Raw genomic sequence first — 21,328 nt, 5'->3', positions numbered from 1 at the left:
GGAGAGGGATAGAGAGTTAGAAACATCAATGAGAGAGAAACACCGGTCAGCTGCCTTCTGCGTGCCCCCTACTGGGGATGTGCCGGCAACCAAGGTACATGCCCTTGACTGGAATCAAACCTGGGACCCTTGAGTCTGCAGGCGGACGCTCTATCCACTGAGCCAAACCGGTCAGGGCTCCATTGATTTTTAGACAGTGGAAGCAAGGGGGGAGAGATAGAGAGGGAGAGAGACATAGATGTGAGATACATTGATTGGTTGCTTCCCACATGTGCCCCAACCAGGACCGGGGATCAAGCCTGCAATCGAGGTACATGCCCTTGAATGGAATCAAACCTGGGACCCTTCAGTCCAGGGGCCAATGCTCTATCCACTGAGCCAAACCAGCTAGGCCCATATCCTAATCCTTTTTTAGTGAGAGTTTTTATTGAAATTATTGGGTTAATAACATTAGGTAAATTTCAGGTGTACAACCTTATACTACAATACATTTACTCTGTTATGTGCTCACCATATGAAGTCTGGTCTCCATCTGTCACCTTGTATTTGATCCCCTTTATCCTCCTACTAACCCCTTTCCTTCTGGTAACCACCATTCTGTTGGATGTGTAAGTTTGTTTTTGTTTGTTGCTTTTTGTTTTGTATCCTACATAAGTGAAGTCATACAGTTCTTGTCTTTATCTGTCTCACTTATTTAGCACAATATTCTCAAGATCTATTCATGTTGTCGCAATGGCAGTGATTCATTTTTTTCATGGCTAAGTAGTATTCCATTGTGTGTGTTCCCCCAAAAATGTATGCACACACTTTGAATAATTTTAAAGGTAGTGTTTATTAAAACTACATTTCATTTTCAAAATTGAACTATCAGCTGTTACAGTGTGTATACATTTTTTGGGGGATGCTGTGTATGTACCACATCTTCTTTATCTCAGCTCCACTAATGATAAGAAGTAGATGAAGATGACAAATTCTGAACAAGAAAAACATTTAAAATTTCTTTCTAATCAGAATTCTAAGTTTTGTTTTACTTTTTTTCCTGCCTTCGTGAGACATCAATTGAGATTATTTTTCTTAAAGCACTACAAAGACACCAAACAAAACCGATAATCAAGTAAGCATCCAAATTCAGTGGATACACAAGCCATATAAATAGGAAGACAATTTTTAATTTAGATTAGCCAATCTGCTGTTTAGATTTTATTGAGGTGGAAATGACTTGTAAAGAATAGTTCTTTTTTTGTTGTTTAGTTAATCCTCACCTGAGAATATATTTTGTTTTGTTTTCTCACCTGAGGACTGAGGATATTTTTCCCATTGATTTTCAGAGAATTGAAGGGAGTGGGGAGGAGAGAGAGACACACACACATACATCAATTGGTTGCCTTCCACAGGTACCCCTACTAGGGGCAGGGCTGGAACCTGCAACCTAGGTATTGTCCTTGACTGGGGAATCGAACCTGAGACCCTCTGGTGTGCAAATGGATGCTCTAACGACTGAGCTGCTAGCCAGGACTGTTTTGTGTTTTTTGTTTATTTGTTTTTAATATATTTTTATTGATTTCAGTGAGGAAGGGGGGGTAGAGATAGAGACATCAGTGATGAGAGAGAATCATTGATCAGCTGCCTCCTGCACACCCCACACTGGGGATTGAGCCCACAGTCCGGGCATGTGCCCTGACCAAGAATCAAACTGTGACCTCCTGGTTCATAGGTCCATGCTCAACCACTGAGCCAAGTTGGCTGGGCTGTTTTGTTTTTTTTTAAAATACATTTATTGATTTCAGAGAGGAAGGGAGAGGGAGAGAGAGAGGGAAGCATCAGTGATGAGAGAATCTTGATCAGCTGCCTCCTGTACACACCCTACTGGGGATCAAGTCCGCAACTGGGGCATGTGCCATTAACTGGAATCGAACCTAGGACCCTTCAGTCCACAGGCCAATCAATACTTTATCCACTGAGCCAAACTGGCCAGGGCTTAATTGATTTTTAGAGAGAACGGAGGGTGGGAGGAAAGAGAAACATTGATCAGTTTTCTTCTGTATGTACCCTGACTGGGGATCGAACCCAAAACCTTTTGGGGTACAGGATGACGTTCCAACCAACTGAGTCACCTGGCCAGGGCAAGAGCAGTTCTTAATATTAGTTGTTTTTATCTTGGAAAGATGTCTGGCAAGTTTGGGAGAAATGCAGTTTTCTCTGAATGAAAAGATAGAGGCTAATACACAGAGTACAGCAAATTTTAATGGAATAGCCTGAACCAAGATCATTCTGTGAAAATGAAAAATTCTACCTTATTCTAAGTGTTAAAAAAGTTGAAAAGAGGTTCTTTGTTTAGATAATGAGGAATTAATTTTGACTCTAGAAATCTTTCCCATCTGCTCATTACTTTTAACTTTGGAGGGTGGGTCAGAGTATTACTGATACGATAAAGCTTGAGATTTGAAGGATTATTTAATTTGCAGGACACTGTTGAGCACTCAGCTTTTGCTGTTTTGGGGGTATCCAGCAGATGGGAGTCTGGATTGTCATAGTCACTATCATTATAAAACTAAGCTTGCCTGAATGCTCTTATATCCAAGGCTTTCTAGAAGCAATAATTGTTTGTTTCTACAGGTGCTTCTTCCTGCCCTCTCTCCCACCATGACCATGGGGACAGTTCAGAGATGGGAAAAAAAAGTGGGTGAGAAGCTAAGTGAAGGAGACTTATTGGCAGAGATAGAGACTGACAAGGCCACTATAGGTGAGATTTCTTCAGCTCTTAATGGTTGAGACACTGAGTTTTCCAATGAGGGAAGAGGATTGCCGTCCTATCCTATAATGAGTGAGTGATAACACGAAACATTTTAATTCTTGGGATTCATTTCCTGGAACAGGATATTTCATAACAAAAGTATGCCCAGTCAGATTTGTCAGTTTCATACTGCACTTTCATTGAATCAGGGATATGTCAACTTTGAGATTATTTTTAGGCCACAGTTTGCTTTTTAGCCTTATTTATGTTACTGAGAAGATATATCAGAACTGTGTTATCTAAAGTGGGCAAGGGGAACATAACTTCCAAGGTAGGAAATATCAAAGAATGTAAGATGACTTTGAGGGAAAACTGAAACCAGGGTTTAGATTGTTTTCATAATTTGAGAATGACTGATAGAATGTATAATACACCTGTTCAGATATCATATTTTCACATGTTTTTTCTATTCATTTTTATGCCCAGAGAAAAACTCACATAGATAATCATATATTTGTGATAATACTTATAAATTACAGATAAATATATTTCTTTCCTGTTCAATCCCCAAAGATGCAGAGGGAGATACTGGGCATCCTCTGCAGTGGTTGTTTTCAGTTTGTGTTCCGAAATCATGAAATCATTGGTTTCAAACCCCATGATTCCTTGATGGCATCGTGGGGCAAAGGCGGACTTAACAAGCAGCACTCTACTGTGCCCTATCCCCCTTTCTCACTTCTATCAGGGCAACTCCTTATCTTTTTGCATATTGTGTTTGCATATTGCATAGATTTTATTAGAAGGATGAATTGTTTGTGAAAGAGAAACAAACAAAAAACATTGGTAGCAATAGATCTGCTTTGCAGATCAGTATCTGCTTTGAATGCCAATGTTGCTGTAGAGGCTGGTATTCTAGAGACTAATCACTAGAGAAATATAATCTTGGTTAACTCTTTTTTTAAAAAATATATTTTTATTGATTTCAGAGAAGAAGGGAGAGAGGAGAGAGATAGAAACATCAATGATGAGAGAATCATGCTTCCTGCATGCCACGAAGTGGGGATCCAGCCCGCAACCCAGACATATGTCCTTGACCGAAATCGAACCTGGGACCCTTCAGTCCACAGGCTGATGCTTTATCCACTGAGCCAAACTGGCTAGGGCAACCTTGGTTAAGTCTTTAAACTCTATTGTGGTCTTGGAGTCCTTTATTTTCTTTTTATAAGGAAAGCAGCAGCTGAATAAAATGTAAGTTGCTGCACTATCGAAAACCTAGTAATACTGTATTTCTTAACATTTGGTAATTCCAAATATAGCTGCTTTGAAAAACTCCAAAGATGCTTTTAGTAGCTCCCTTTGTTTAAGATCCATTTGGTTCTGATCTATACCAGTACACTAATGCCATCTTAGAGTCTGTGGGTCTGCCTAGGGCCTGCCCTCGGAGATGTTTTCAGGAAAATGTTTAGAACTAACTACTGTCTATAATCTCTCATAATTATTTAATAGGTACTTATTTAGTGTTTACTTTGTACCAGGTACTGTTTCTAAGTACTTGAAAAATATGAATTCATTTAATTTTCATAATATCCTGTGAAATAGATAATATTATCCCCATTTTGCAGGTAAAGAAACTGAAACACAAAAGTTAAATAGCTTGCAAAGGGTTAATACAGCTTGAAGGAGGAGAACCTTTTACTTAAAACTGTGTCATGAATTTGGAGGAGTGGAATCCTTTAAGTTCCATAATAGTATTTCTTTCTGTTTAAGGTTTTGAAGTACAAGAAGAAGGTTACCTCGCAAAAATTCTGGTTCCAGAAGGCACAAGAGATGTCCCTTTAGGAACACCACTCTGTATCATTGTAGAAAAAGAGGCAGATATACCAGCATTTGCTGACTATAGGCCAACTGGAGTAACTGATTTAAAGCCACAAGCACCACCACCTACCCCTCCCCCGGTAGGTTTGCTTCCAGAATGGAGGGAACACTTATTTATCCCTTTCTAAATTTAGGGATTAGATTAGATGATATTCTAGGTTCCTTCTAGCTCTAAGAATTTATGAATGAGAAAGGAGATGGCTAACATTTGTGGAGACCTACAAGGGGTGTGGCACTGCACCATTCACCTAATGGCCAATAATTTGATCCGTGTAGCTTTCCTTTTTTTCATGCTGTCTTGAGTCATGCTGAGAACAAAGCTGAGGTGACAGGCTCCTTTTCTGCTTTAGATGTTTATGCATATGGAAGATAATGCTTTGCTCCCCATTTTCTATAGGATTTACTATGTAATCTTTGTCACTGTCAACCCTCTTGGTGGTCGCATGTTACAGTGGGTCAGGCTTATCTTTATAATACATTGGAACCTTGACATAACATGACTTGTTTTGCATAAAACTTAGTCTGACACTATATACTCTACGCGGTATGCTATGTACCTGTAACATGAGCTTGTATGAACTCCAAGCATTGATAACAGTGTCGGAAGGCTTCTGCAGATGCCAGAATCATGATGGTGTAGACTAGGTACACATTTCTGTCAAAGAAAATTTGATTTCTGACTTCCATACATTCATGGGGAGCTGGCAAGTAGTAGTTTTGTTTTATTTCTTAAGGAACTTTCAACATGAGACCTTCCAGCATAATTTATTGTTTTGAAATTAGGTTTAATAAAAACAAAAACCATATTGGTGATGTAAGAAAATGATAATAGAGAAGTGGCAAGAGAGTAAAGTGAAGAAAATCTATAAGGATATATATACTGGTCAGCGGTATTAAATTCCATGCCTCTATGTTATGGAGTAAGATGACTTTGTTCTGTCTTTGACATAAAGTATTGCTATTATTCATATGGCTATATTATGTTGATTAAGTAGGGAAACTGTTGTGATCTTTGGAGGAAAAATGAAAGTTATTCAATTAAGGTATCTTTGACTTAAAAATGTAAGCTGTTGATCTTTCAGACCAATCTTTGCAGTGGTGAATTAACAATTTGTAACTTTTTTAAAAAGGCGACCCCTGTTCCTCCAACTCCCCAACCTGTAGCCTCTACACCATCAGCCACCCGCCCGGCTACTCCTGCTGGACCAAAGGGAAGGTTGTTTGTTAGCCCTCTTGCAAAGAAATTGGCAGCAGAGAAGGGGATTGACCTTACACAAGTAAAAGGTAAGTCTGTTTCTATGGAATGGAGTTGTAAAGCTAAAATTTGGTTGTGTTTCTTCCTTAAGACCAGCAAATACCACTATATATAGTCATTTTTTCTGGGATGGTGGGGAGAAAGATAAGGGATGGAAATAACTCCTTTCTTGGTACCACAGATTTAGGAAATTTCATTGTGCTTTATTTAGTCTAAGATCTACCTATATAATTTAGATAGCTTTTTTCTTTATCTAATCATGGGAACTGCTTAATTGTTGGTAAAAATTATAATGTGCTTATTCAGCAAAGTTGGTTTATAGGACTTGATTTTATAGTAAGAAATCTATTAGTTCTCGGCTGACTGAATGTAGCAATACACAATCACAACATGATGTTTGGTGATTAGAAATGACTTAAAAACAAGTAAAGCTCCCAGAAGGCAAAAGAAAATGTTTTCCTTTTTCTCCCCAAGAAAAAGTATAGCTTTGCATGGGGTCTTGAATCACTCCATCTAGGATTTAATTCTGGCTTTGTCATTTTCTGTGTAATATGTTCTTTGGTGAATTACTTAAAGTGTATATGTCTTTATAGGAATTACTTACTTCATCTGTTTTTACATCTGTAAAACTGAAATAATTGTGTGCGTTAAAACAGGTGAAGTGCTTAGAATAGTATCTAGAATATATAAGTACTCAAACCATACTTGTTTTGTTCATATTGTTATTATTGCCTGGCATTTAAATAAATGTTTTTAAACTAAAACTAAGCTAAAGTTTAATGTAGGGCATTAAGATTCTTATTGAGATAAGGGGAGAAATTACTATTTGTGGAACCTGGTTTGATGGCTAGTACTGTGTACTAGTCATGTAGTACTACATTTAATTTGTGTAACACTTTTTGAAGTAAGAATTATCATTCCCTATTTTTTTGGATAAGAAATAGACTCTTAAGGGAGCTCCCTTTCTGTGAAGTAGTAAAGTTACAATTTGAATCTAGATTGTTTAATTCTAAAGCCTGTATTCCCACTACCTTTGTTCTGCCTTCTGTTTTGATGTTCTGCCTCCCTTAATTGAGAAAATAATAACTGGTTATTTTCCCAGTTGTCCAGCTATGGGCACTCAGTGCTGGTTATCTTTGCATTTAGTTATTTTGCGCTTAGAAGACAAACCAATCTCCAAAGATATAAGAATAAGATACTGTAAATTTTTGGACCTAAGAGGATTCTTGTAATATTGTAAGACCTGTTTTCCCATGTTAATGTATATAACTAGTATATTGTCATTCTTTATATGTTATTAGAACCAGGGAAAACAATATAAGTTGGAATAAATTTTAAGAGGAGGAAGGACTGGGTTAATAAGTATATCTGAAGAATTTAGACAAGTAAGGTGATTCATTTATTTTCTTTTTTAATATATTTCTTTATTGATTTCAGAGAGGAAGGGAGAAGGAGAGATAGAAACATCAATGATGAGAGAGAATCACTGATTGGCTGCCTTCTGCACACCCCCCACCGGGGATTGAGCCTGCAACCCAGGCATTTGTCCTTGGCCGGAATCGAACCCAGGACCTCTCAGTCCACAGGCCGACGCTCTATCCACTGAGCCAAGCCAGCTAGGGCTCATTTATTATTTAAACAAATATTCGTTGAGTATTGTTTATACATCCAACATTTGCTCATAAGACAGACAAGTTTCCATGTCAGATGGTTATATTACCAACAATAAATAATTAAATGAACAGAAAGGGAATATGGCATAGTAGTTAAGAGTGTAGATTCTGGAGCTGGAATGCTTCGGTTTGAACCCCAACTCTGCCATACATTATCTGTATGACCTTTTGTGTCTTAGTTTCTTCATTTGTATCTGAAAAGAATTCCTTATAGGTTGTGAGGATTAAATAAGTTAATAAACACTATCTGCACATAGAAAGCATTTATAGGTATTAGCTATAATAACAATAACATTATTATTTAATAAGATGATTTACATGCTAACAAAGAAACCAGATGATATATGAGTGAGTAACAGGGTCAATAAATGTGCAGTTATGACTGCTTTTAGCCAGGGTGGTTGGGGAAGATCTTTCTAATGTGACATTTGATCTGACCTGGAAGACGAGTCAGTTATGAGCCAACTATGTGGAAAACTGGGGAAGAAGCATTTTGGGCAGAGAGATCAGTAGTACACAGTTTGAAAGTGGAAAACAGCTTAGCATATTTGAAAACCTAAAAGTGGCCTGTGTTAATGGAGCATAATGAGCAAAGAAAGGGTCTAATGATAGATGAAGTTGAAAGAAATATGGGTGAGATCATAAAAGACTTCATAGCTTACTAGAGGCCTGGTGCATGAAATTCGTGCATGGAGGAGGGGGGGTGTCCCCTCAGCCCAGACTGCACCCTCTCCTTCTGACATCCCTCTCACAATCCAGGACTGCTGGCTCCTAACTGCTCACCTGCCTGCCTACCTGCTTGCCCCTAATGCCCTCTGCCTATGGCCCCAAACTGCACCCCTGCCTCCTCCTCTAACTGCCCCCCCCCCTCCACTGGCCTTGTTGCCCCATGCAGCCTGTTGTTCGGTCGTTAGTGTTACCCCCTTACTGCCCCCCTGCTGGCCTGGTCGCCCTTACTGCACACACTCCCCACCCCCCACCCCCGCGCACCCTGGCTGCCCCTAACTACCCCCCACACCCCCACTGGCCTGGGTGACAGTGTCCCGGACAATTTGCATATTCCTCTTATTAGTATAGATGGTAGAATTTAAGTTTTATTTAAAGTACAGTAGGAAGTCACTGAAAGATTAAAACAGAACTTATATTTTTAAAGGATCATTTTGGCCTCTTTAAAAATGGATTACATGAAAGCCAAGACATCTGTTAAGATGTTGTTTCTGGAACTGATGGTGGTGGCTTAGCCCAGGTCTGGGGAACGTCTGGCCCTTGGGCTGTATAAGGCCCACAAAATCACTTGGTCTGGCCCTGTCAAGGCATTCTGGGTGAGTTAATTAAATGTTTGACCAAATACAGCGGCTAATTTTTAAGTTGATTATTTTGTGTGGCCCTCGAATGATGTTATAAATATTAAAATGACCCTTGCCAGAAATAAGTTTCCCCACCCCTGGATTAGACAGACTATGGTGGTGATAGTGGAAGTGGAAAGAAATGGACAGCTTCAAGATACATTTTTTGACATAGAATGAACAGAACTTAGTCAAGGATTGGGTACGGGGACTCGACAGCAGTAATTTCAAAAGAAATGTATGGTGGAAGCCAGTTTGGATAGGTTGAAAAGTATCTCTTATATTTTGGGAAAGTAAGAGGTGTTGGGATTGGCCTTTGACAGGAATTAGGACATTTTGTTTTTATAGGAGAGAAGAGAACATGGGGTCGGATTTTAGGTTTGGTAGTGGAGGATGGGTAGAATACCTCCGGTTGCTGCTATTTGAAGTGAGGATATCAGCTGGAGAATGAGTGTGGCTAAGTTTGAGGTTAGGTTGTGTAGTGTTCTCAGAGATTGGGAAAGTGAGTTCAAGGAAAACATAATTTCAGCAACATTAAGCAACTCTGGTGCTGGCACTGTGAAGGCTGACATTTTGGAGTTTGATCAGGAAGTGATTATAACAATGATCCATAGGGTGTAAAATGGGTAAGGAGGAACTGAAGACAAAAGGAAATAATGGATGATGAGAACAGAGGAGAGTCAGTGGAATGAAGGTCTTGATGAGGTCAAATTAATTTTACAGGAGGGGGAGGGAGTGGTTTAGAATAAGTGAGCTGAGAGGATCATTGATTGTGTTGTGTTTTCTGACATCAAATGTATTTTTTCCACACCGACAATCAGTTCTACAACACAACTCATATCCAATAATTCAGTCCTGTCATGACACTAACTATCCAGAGTGAGCGTCAGACTCCACAGGATTAAGGGCTCAGTCCCATGAGACTCTCCTCCTTCAGATACCAGTTGCAAGTCCTAGGACCACCAGACTCCTGACCTATTGGCTGTAAGTCAGGAGTTCTTAACACCCCTCTCCCCCGGTGCAGTAATGTACTAGAATGATTCACAGAACTCAGGAAAGCACTTTACTTACTATTACATTTTATTGTAAAGGATACAACTCAGAAACAGTCAAATAGAAGAAGTACATAGGACAAGGCATGGGCTGGGGTGGGGTGGGGTGGGGTGGGTTGCAGAGCTTCCATGCCCTCTCTGGGAGCACCACCCTCCCAGCAGAGTGATGTGTTCACCAACCTAGAAACTCACCAAATCTCATTATTCAAGAATATTGTTTTAATTTTTATTGGAGAGAGAGACAATCGATTTGTTCCACCTATTTTTTGCATTCTTTGGTTGCTTCTTATATGTGCCTGACTGAAGATCGAACCTGAAACCTTGGCATATGAGACAATGTTCTAACCAACCGAGGTACCCAGCCAGGGCTCAGGAGTCTTAGTGGTTAATTAAGTCATTAGCCATTGGTTGTTGGGCTCAGTCTCTCTGGAAGGACAGATTACTTAGCAAATTTGACCAAAATGTAATCATTTGGGGAGAAACTTTTAAATCCTAAACCCTTATGTTCAGAGTTTGATTTGTCACAAAGCTAGCCATATTGTTTTATATTTTTTAATGCAAAGCACTTTCACATCACTATCCCACTTGAAAAAAAATTTTTTTTTCAATTGCTGTTGACATACAATATTATATTAGTTTTTGGTGTTCAACATAGTGGTTAGACATTTATATACCTTACGAAGTGGTTACCCTGATAAGTCTAGTACCCATCTGACATCATACATAGTTATTACATTATTATTGACTGTATTCCCTATGCTGTACTTTACATAACCCGAAATTTTGTCACTATCCCATTTTATCCTGTGAGCAGGAACTGGTATTATAGTCTCTCTCCTACAGATGAGACTGAAGTGACTATAGCTATTTGTTTAGTTTATATTTGACAACAACTATACATTCTTGTCCTAGTCTAGTTTTCTTCCCTTTACCAGTATTGCTTTATGATGGCCTGTTGTGCCTTCCTGGGGAGATAGGCAAATAGGTGGCTGAAGATTAGCATAGGCGAGGCAGTGCTACAGCTTTCCTTCTCTTGAGGGGTTGCAGTGTCTGATCGGCCTTGGTTGTAAGGGGCGGTTATGGTTTCTTATGTCTTTAAAAGGAGGGGAATCTAATAGGGGTACTGCTACCTCTGTTCTAGAGCGCCTGGTGAGGATAAACACAATCCTAGCCAACTCAATTTTCATAATGAAGGAAAGGAGTTGGGACGAACTTCATACAACGTGAATCCTTTTAAAAGTCTGCCTTGGGGGAAGATGAATCAATTTGACCAAATTTTTTCTAGAAGTGGGCCATTGTAAAAGGTATTTTAATAACTAAATTCTGAATCTCCTTAGAATTAAGGTTCAGGATTATTTACTACTTGGGTCTGAAGTTAAACCTAAAGAGGTTGTGGATGGGAGGCGGAAGGAAATTAAAAATAAACTCTAGTAAGAACTTTGAAGATCTTTGCTTATGTATGACATTACACCTATTTCCTTCAGAGTCTCCAACACAGGCCAGTTTAGACTTAGACCCTTGGCTACTCTGGGAAAGTTGTGAAAAATGGAGAGCACATAAGAAATGAATGGTTCCACAGATAAGATCATGGTTTTGGGGTAAAAATATTAACTTGCCTGATTTATCTAACACAGTTGTTACCATAACTGTTGACTCTGTACAAAGGGAGTTCTTTTCTTTTCTTTTTTTAAATTGATTTCAGAGAGAGACATCAATCATTAGTTGGCCACCTCCTGCACACTCCCTATTGGGGATCTAGCCTACAACCCAGGCATGTGCCCTGACCCAGAATCAAACTCAGCGCTCAACCACTGAGCACACTACCTGGGCTCTTTATGGTCAAATGAATCTAGAACCCAAATGAGATCTATTTAATGGTTCAGAAAGAAGTTTTTTTAAGCTAACCAGGAAGAGGCACTTAAACTTCCTTTTAGAGATATAAGTTGTACTCAGCATTACCCTTATGCTGGTATTTCCCAATTTGAAAGTAAAGGAGATGAAAAAATAAAGTACAATTTAAGTAGATAAAATTTCAAAAGAGGAATACTTGCTATAGTTAAAAAGAATCACTTTTGCCCAGCAGTCATGGCTCAGTGGTTGAGCCTCGACCTATGCACCAGGAGGTCATGGTTTGACTCCTGGTCAGGGCACATGCCCGGGTTGTGGGCATGATCCCCAGTGTGGGGTATGCAGGAGGCAGCCCATCAATGATTTTCTCTCATCATTAATGTTTTTATCTCTTTCTCTCCCTTCCTTTCTGAAATCAATAAAAAATATATTTTAAAAAAGAAAAGAAACATCACGCCCCCTACTGGGGATTGAGTCCGCAACCTGGGCATGTGCCCTTGACCAGAATTGAACCTGGAGTCCTTCAGTCCTTGGGCTGATGCTCTATCCACAGAGCCAAACCAGATAGGACATCATCATTGATGTTTCTCTCTCTCTCCCCCTCTCCCTTCTCCTTTGGAATAAGTAAAAATATATTTAAAAAATAATAATAAACCACTACAGATCAAGCAAGAGCACTCTGTAAATTAAAAGTAACAATCGACAAAAGCTGGTATTTCTAGGAACTTGAGAGGGCAGGGTTAAGGCTGTGATCCCTTCGGCCTTTGGTAGAGAACCTTAGGAACTTGCGCTCAGAATCACAGTGTTGGTCTCCTTGAGGAACCAGCAGTAGGCTGTTGTCTGTGGGATTGATATTTATGTATCTCTTCCAGGGACGGGACCAGAAGGCAGAATCATCAAGAAGGACATCGACTCTTTCGTGCCTACTAAAGCTGCTCCTGTGAGTTACATTGGCTTTTCCCCCCCAGTTTGTCCCCTGAAAAGTGCTTTGTCCAGTCTCTTAGACCCTTTCATACATTATATATGAATGAAATAGCTTAATCAGAACTGTGTTTTCTTTTGCCTGATGTCAGGGGTTAATAGTATATGGATTTGAATATGGTGTCATTCATCTATAAAAGCAAAGATGAGACACTAAATTGACATGCATTCCAAATTGTTTTGTTTTTTTTTTAATAGTGACACTACATTTTTTTCTAGCACATCCTCTTTTTTCCATTCAGGCCCTATTTTTATTTTATTTAATTTTTAAAATATATTTTTATTGATTTCAGAGAGGAAGGGAGAGGAAGAGAGAGAGAAACATCAGTGATGAGAGAGAATCATTAATGGGCTGCCTTCTGCATGGCCCCTACTGGGGATTGAGCCTGCAACCCAGGCACATGCCCTGACTGGGAATCAAACTGTACCTCCTGGTTACAGGCTCAATCCCCCAGTGTGGGGCATGCAAGAGGCAGCCAATCAGTGATTCTCTCATCATTGATGTTTCTATCTCTCTTCTCTTTCTTCCTCTCTGAAATCAATGAAAATGTACTTTTTGAAAATTATTTTCACATAAACTAATCATTATACATACTCTGGCTCACAGAGCAGTGATACTTAAAACATGATTACAGAATTCTAAGTATAAAAATTAAAATCAAAACTCTTAAGCATGTCCAAATCTGAATCCCTTTTGCACCTGGGATAGAAATAGCTATTTTTTTATTAGCCTTTTAATTTGTATTTTGTCATCTGTACAAGAGTCATTAGTAGTTGTTTCCATTTGCTTATGCTGAGGTTGAGCCACAGTCACTAAGAGCTTTCTTACCTTCTCATAGGCTCCAGCAGCTGCCGTGCCTCCCCCAGCTCCAGGAGTGGCACCAGTACCTACAGGTGTCTTCACAGATATCCCACTCAGCAACATTCGTCGAGTAAGAGTATTATCATAAATCAGGAACTAAGGCGGTGGGAGCATCTTCATTGCATCCATAGTTTGAAATGGACTTTTTTTAGTTGACAGTCTTAGATGATTAGTTTAAAAGATGTTTGGTTTGGCCAGTTACATACTTGGGGTAAACACTGTTCTGATTAAAAAATGTTAGAAGGTGCTAAGGTACGGTGTAGTCCTCTGTCTTCCAATTCTAATAATGCTTTTGAGGTAAACATTACCAGGAACAGTGTAAAGAGGCAAACAGAATCCTGAATTAAAGTCTCACCTCATCTCAAGATAATTGACTTTTAAATCTCTTTCGTTTCAGGTTATTGCACAGCGGTTAATGCAATCCAAGCAAACCATACCTCATTATTACCTTTCTATCGATGTCAATATGGGAGAAGTTTTGTTGGTACGGAAAGAACTTAATAAGGTAAAAGGTCTGGAAATTCCAATTCTATAAACCACTAAACATTGACATTTTTGCCCATATCTTTTGTAACAATATGCCAGTTGATGGAAAATGGGTGTCATCTTAATTTTAACTTGGAAAAACTGTCCTGGAGAAATTTCATTTTTCTAGCCCTTGATTAAAGCCTGTCATTTACAGTTGACTTTGCCTTGGATCCATTTTAGCCTAGCAGAGTCACTATGATTCTATGAGACTGCTGAGTCCTTTGATAGATAAGATACAGTGTGTTTACTTTGTGTTTATAGTTAAGTACCAAACACTTACATAGTGTTTAGCATAAGGCACTTTTGGGAACGCAGCATAAGGCATAGTTAATTAAGATGAGCTTATCTAATTAAGATCATGCATGTGAAAAAGAGAGAGGCAATTTTTTAAAATACATTTTTATTGATTTCAGAGAGGAAGAGGGAGAGAGAGATAGAAACATCCATGATGAGAGAGAATCTTTGATCGTCTGCCTCCTGCAAGTCCGCCACTAGAGATCGAGCTCACAACCCAGGCCTGTGCCCTTGACCAGAATCGAACCTGGCACCTTTCAGTTTGCAGGCTCTATCCACTGAGCCGAACCAGCTAGGGCAGGAGGCAGTTTTTATTAAAGTAAAAATATTCATTTGTAGATCAGTCTCTGTGGTAATGCCCCTGGCCTGCTAGATTACATTGTTAAGTGTTACCGGAGTTCTGAGAATGGGGAGATAAGTGAAAGCAGTTGGGGAATTCAGAATGGTGTAGGAAACACTTGGTTGAACTGTGGAGAATAGGAAGTGTTTGGACTGGCAAAAATATTGAAGAAAGTTTTCTCTCTCCCCCTCCTCCTTTCCCGTTCTCCCTCCCTTCCCCCCACCCCCTTAAAATCAATAAATTTTTTTTTTAGTCCTCACCTGAGCATATTTTTACATTTATTTTTTTAGAGAGAGTGGGAGAGGGAAAGACAGAAACATGGATGTGAAAGAAACACATTGATTGGTTGCCTCCTGCACCAGCCCTGGCCTGGGCCCAGGCCAGGGAGGAGCCTGCAACCAAGGTGTGTGCCCTTGACTGGAATTGAGCCCAGGACCCTTTAGTCCACAGGCCGACACTATCCACTGAGCCAAACTGGCTAGGACTTTTTTTTTTTTTTATAAGGGAAATAAGGATAGCATATGTAGGAGATAGGTTACCTTTTCTAGAGTGGATACAGTTGTTAGTTTAGGGAAATACCTTGATTTATTCATAAGCAGAAGAAGTTGGACTTGATGAATTAAACATAAAGTAACAGTGACATGATGTTAGCAATATTTTAAGAAAAATTAATATGTTAGATTTATACGTACTGGCATACCTTAATGGTAGATAATATTTTTGCTTGTCATATAAGCATGAAGTTACGGTGGTAAGAATCTAGACTAGAGGTTTGTATTAAGAATGAAGTAGGCCCTGACCGGTTTGGCTCAGTGGATAGAGCGTCGGCCTGCGGACTGAAGGGTCTCGGGTTCGATTCCGGTCAAGGGCATGTACCTTGGTTGCAGGCACATCCCCAGTTGGGGGTATGCAAGACGCAGCTGATCGATGTTTCTCTCTCATCGATGTTTCTAGCTCTCTATTCCTCCCTTCCTCTCTATAAAAAAAAATCAATAAAAGATATATTTTTTAAAAAAAGAATGAAGTAGGAGACAGGAAGATGAAAAATATTTTCAAGAATTGAAAAGTAAGAACCACTCTTCTTGAGTGGCGTAGGGTCCTTACATAACCTCTCTGACTTCCTCTTCTACTACTTTCCCACTTGCTCGCTCTGCTGAAGACACAATAGTTGCCTTGCTATTCCTCAACATCCTACCTGTACACCTACATGCTGTTCCCTCTGCATGGGCTATACTTCCTCTAGTATCTACCTGGGTTCCTCCTGCTCTTCCTGAAGGATTTGATTTAACATTACCTCGTTTTTCTCTGGTCATCTTACTCTAAAGCAGTTGTTCTCAACCTTTTACATACAGTTCCTCATGTTGTGACCCAACCATAAAATTGTTTTCATTGCAACTTCATAACTGTAATGTTACTACTGTTATGAATCGTAATGTAAATATCTGATATGCAGGATGACCCCTGTGGAAAGGTCGTTTGACCGCCAAAGGGGTCTCCACCCACAGGTTGAGAACTGCTGCTCTAAAGTTAAGGGAAGAGGAATAAGGTAAGTAAGTTCTCTCTTTAGTTCTTTTTCCAGCTTTATTTTTCTCCTTAGCTCTTAACAATGTCTATATGTTTATCTTATTATCTATTCTCCCCTTTAAACTGTAAGCTACCTGATAATAGAATTTTTTTTAAAATATATTTTTATTGCCCTAGCTGGTTTGGCTCAGCAGATAGAGCGTCGGCCTGCGGACTGAAGGGTCCCAGGTTCGATTCTGGTCAAGGGCATGTACCTTGGTTGCAGGCACATCCCCAGTGTGGGGGCGTGCAGGAGGCAGCTGAATTGATGTTTCTATCATGTATTTGTATTTTTATTGATTTCAGAGAGGAAGGAAGAGGGAGAGAGAGAAACATCAATGATGAGAGAGAATCTTTGATCGACTGCCTCTTACACACCCCCTACCGGGGATTGAGCCCACAACCAGAGCATGTGCCCTTGACCAGAATCGAACCCAGGACCCTTCAGTTCACAGGCCGATGCTCTATCCACCGAGCCAAACCAGCTAGGGCTGTTAATAGAATTTATATACTTTTTTCCCCATTGTTTTATATCCAGGGCTTTAGAGTTATATGCACAACAGAGTAGACTCTCAAATATTAGATGCAAGAATGGATAAATGAAGCAGTGAAGCATCAGCACAACTTTGCAACTGGCCTCGGGTCATAGATGGTGACAGACTTTCATTGTCAAAATATTAAAGCTGTTTTATAATATATTTGTGAATTAGGCATGAAAAACATATGTCCAGTATATTATTTTATTTAATTACTACAGGCCCAGTGCACGGATTCATGCACTGGTAGGGGGTGTGGCCTGTGGGGATTGCCCGCTGTGGGAGCACTGCTCATCCCAGTCAGCCGAGCTGCGCTCCCACTGTGGGAGCGCACTGACCACAAGTGGCAGATCCTGAATGTCTGCCCCCTGGTGGTCAGTGCACGTCATAGCGACTGGTCGACCAGTTCTGTTCTAAGATGAGCACGGGATGTCATTTCATTTATTTAGTTCTTAAATTTCAATGATTTTTGTAGTTTTAGAGTACAAGTTTTTGCACTTTTGTTAAATTTTTTCCTAGGTATTTTCTTTTTAATACTGTTATAAATTTTATTTTCAGATAGTTTGTTACTATTGTCTAAAAATACAAATTGACTTTTGTATATTGATCTTATATCTTAAAACATTGTTTTTTAGTGTGTTCCTTGGGATTTTCTATATACAAAGTCATGTGATCTGCAAATAAAGATAGTTTTGCTTTCTAATCTGGACGCCTTTTATTTCCTTTTACTATCTCACTTCTCTGGCTTGCACATCTAGTGCAATGTTGAATAGAAGCAGCAAGAGTGGACACCTTGTTTTATTCTTGATCTTAGGGGGTAATAAGTCTTTCCCCAGTGAAATATGATGATGATGGTGGAGTTTTTGTAGATCTGCTATCATCAAGAAGTTACCTTCTGTTTCTAGTTTGTTGAATGTTCTTATCATGAAGAATTGTTGAATTTTGTCAAATGCTTTTCTGTGTCTCTTAAATGGTCATGTGGTTTTTGTCCTATATCCTATTAAGACATCATTACATTAATGTAGTAATGTTAAAGCAACCTTGCATTCCTGGAACAAATCCAATTATGTCATGGGGAATAATCTTATTTGTTTGTTTATTTATTATCATTACTAGAGGCCCAGTGCATGAAACTTGTGCACTCGGGGTAGAGGGTCCCTCAGCCTGGCCTGTGCCCTCTCACAGTCTGGGAGCCCTTGGGGGATGTCGGACTGACTGCTTAGGTCTGCTCTCCAAGGGTCTAAGCCAGCAGTCAGACATCCTTAGCATTGCTGCGGAGGCGGGAGGGGCTCCCGCGACTGCTGCTGTGCTCGCCAGCTTCCAGCTGAGCAGCACTACCCCTGTGGGAGCACACTGACCACCAGGGGGCAGCTCCTGCATTGAGCATCTGCCCCCTGGTGGTCAATGTGTGTCATAGCAACCGGTCTTCCCGCCGTTTGGTTGATTTGCATATTAGCCTTTTATTATGTAGGATTATTTTTTAATCCTCACCTGAGTATATTTTTTCATCCTTTCCCCTTCAGAACATTTGTAAATCCCTCTCCCATCTCCTTTCCCAAGATTATATAATTTCAGTATTTGGGAAGATAATTTAAAAAACAATGGTTTCTTGTCTTTGCAGATGTTAGAAGGGAAAAGCAAAATTTCTGTCAATGACTTCCTCATAAAAGCTTCAGCTTTGGCATGTTTAAAAGTTCCTGAAGCAAATTCTTCTTGGCTGGACACAGTTATAAGACAGTAAGTATAACACTGCTGGGGAAGGTGTATATCCATCAGCAGTTTTGTTGTGTTATCTAATGTATACCTAGGAGTGTAGGGGAAGGAGAAATGGAATACAGAGACTCGGACTATAACTGCCATAGGTAAAACAATTTGTAAATGGCATAGAACTATTTATGAGACAGGCCTAAGTTTACATAGTAAAGACTACAGATTCTTTGTATGAGCTCAATAAAGGGAGATGAGTGTTAAGTTGATAATGATTCTTACAAAGGAAAGTGATATATTTTTTGTTCACTAGTTCTGCTGAACTTTAGAGGGGGGGACAAAGTTGAAAACAAACCAAAAAACAGTTTTATTAATGTTATGGTGACATGTGACTAGTGGTGGCACTGTGTCTTTCACATATTGTCTCATTTAATCCTATGACCACCTTATGAGCTAGGTGCTTCACTCCCATTTTCTAGACGAAGAAACTGAGGATTAGTGAGTTAAATAACTGTCCCTGAGTTAATATGTTAATAGTAGAACTGTGATCGGAAACCAGGATTCTGACTTCTAAGCCTAGGCTTTTCCTATTATGTAGGCTTTTAAATATTATTAATTTAATTTTTATTAAAATAATAGTATATATGTTAAAATACTGCTGCATGGCTTACAGGGACCTGCTCAGCCTTTAATCTGAAGTCCACTCCCAAGAGGCAAACACAGACTTTAAACTGTTATTTCTTTTGGTATTTACCTTCATAATGAATTTTTTTTTCATTTCTTTTACTTTACTGAATGATTTCCTATTAAAGAAGAATTAAGATTTAACTTTATTGTACCCTCCCTAAACACTCCCACCCACCCATCATCTTACGAAATAAATTATAGCACAGATTTTGTTTATGACTAAAATGTTTAGTATGCTTTGAATACTAACCTAACTGCTTTTATTTATAATCCTCACCCGAGGATATTTTTCCCCCTATTAATTTATTTTTTAATCTTGTTAAAAGTATTACATGTCCTGTTTCTTCCACCATTAACCACTTCCAGCTATCTATCCCTCCCACCCCCACCCCCCCAGGCTTTCACCACCTAAATGTCTGTGTCCATGGGTTATGCATATACTAGTACATACAGGTCTTTGGTTGTTGATCTCTTCTCACCTACCCACCCTCCTCCACCTTCCCTCTGTGATTCCACAGAATGGATTAGATTCCATGTCTCTGGATCCACGTCATTCATTAGTTTATTTTGTTACTTAGATTCCACATAGGAGTGAGACCATATGATACTTGTCTTTCTCTGACTGACTTCCTGGTATTTCACTTATCATGATACTCTCCAGGTCCCTCCATGCTGTCTCAAAAGGTGCAAATGTCCCACAGCTTTTTATTATTTTTTAAATTGATTTCTGAGAGGAAGGGAGAAGAGAGAAACATTAATGATGAGAGAGAATCATCGATTGGCCGCCTCCAGATTGTCCCCTTCTGGGGATCAAGCCCACAACCTGGGCATGTAGCCTTGACCAGAATTGAACCCGGGACCATTCAGTCCACAGGCCAATGCTCTGTCCACTAAGCCAAACTGGCTAGGGCTGTATCACAGCTTTTTTTTATCCACTCATCTACTGATGGGCACTTGGCTGTTTCCAAATCTTAGCTGTTATAAATTGTGCTGCTATGAATATAGAGGTACATATATTCTTTCTGATTGGTGTTTCTGTTTTCTTAGGATATATTTCTAGAAATGGGATCACTGGGTCAAATGGCAGTTCCATGTTTAATTTTTTGAAGAAACTCCATACTGTTTTTCCATAATGGCTGCACCAGTCTGCATTCCCATCAGCTGTGCACTAGGGTTTCCCTTTTCTCCATATCTTCACCAACACTTGTCATTTATTGATTTGTTGATGGTAGCCATTTTGACAATGTACCTACTATATAGTTTAAATTTAAAAATTTTGGCTCTCAAAAGAAATTTCAGTCGTTGTACTATTGATATTTGGCTCTGTTGACTAATGAATTTGCCGACCACTGGCCTAACACCTAACTGCTTTTTTGTTTGTTTGTTTGCACTTTCTCGTTTTTTGTTTTTTTTTACTTCTTTGCTCTCTAAAGCTGTAACATTGAAAAATCACCATAAAAGTCACAGAGCCTGTACAGCTGCCACTTCCTGGGCCTGGTGATCCCTGATGGCCACACACCAACTCACATTCACAGCATCCCCAACACAGTCGAGCCTCATCATTTCTCCTATCAGACTCTGAATCTGTGGGAATCTCTTGCAGAAACTATCCTAAATTATTAAACCAACACAAAGTTGCCTGTGGAGCCACGACTGCTTTTCTTTTTCTTAATAAGTCTTTATTGTTCAGATTATTATAGTTCCTCTTTTTTCTCCCCATAACTCCCCTCCACCCGGTTCCCACCCCACCCCATACCCTTCCCCCCCATTGTCCTTGTCCATAGGTGTTTAATTTTTGTCCAGTTTCTTCCCGCACCCCCCCCACACCCCCTTCCCGCCGAGAATTGTCAGTCCACTCCCTTTCTATGCTCCTGATTCTATTATATTCACCAGTTTATCCTGTTCATCATATTTTTATTCACTTGCTCTTTAGATTCACTTGTTGATAGATATGTATTTGTTGTCACTTCGTTGTTCATAATTTTTATCTTTACCTTTTTCTTCTTCCTCCTCTTCTTAAAGAATCCCCTTCAGCATTTTATACAGT

At 39.5% G+C, this 21,328-nt stretch overlaps 1 protein-coding gene across 1 annotated transcript in view; it reads left to right on the top strand.

The window, feature by feature from the left end:
- Positions 1–2,558: 2,558 nt before the first annotated feature.
- DLAT (dihydrolipoamide S-acetyltransferase) overlaps positions 2,559–21,328 on the top strand; it is a 22,815-nt gene continuing 4,045 nt past the window's right edge. The window contains exons 1-7 of the mRNA XM_015562473.1: positions 2,559–2,743; positions 4,502–4,689; positions 5,740–5,893; positions 12,656–12,723; positions 13,604–13,696; positions 14,024–14,131; positions 18,509–18,624. Coding sequence (XP_015417959.1) covers positions 2,566–2,743; positions 4,502–4,689; positions 5,740–5,893; positions 12,656–12,723; positions 13,604–13,696; positions 14,024–14,131; positions 18,509–18,624 — 905 coding nt within the window. The 5' untranslated portion in view covers positions 2,559–2,565. The remainder of the gene's footprint in view (positions 2,744–4,501; positions 4,690–5,739; positions 5,894–12,655; positions 12,724–13,603; positions 13,697–14,023; positions 14,132–18,508; positions 18,625–21,328) is intronic.

The sequence above is a fragment of the Myotis davidii genome, unplaced genomic scaffold, assembly GCF_000327345.1.
Source record: "Myotis davidii unplaced genomic scaffold, ASM32734v1 scaffold97, whole genome shotgun sequence".
In the NCBI taxonomy this organism is placed as follows: Eukaryota; Metazoa; Chordata; class Mammalia; order Chiroptera; family Vespertilionidae; genus Myotis; species Myotis davidii.
Note: the sequence above shows the minus strand (reverse complement) of the source record. Positions and strands in the feature narration are given on the sequence as shown.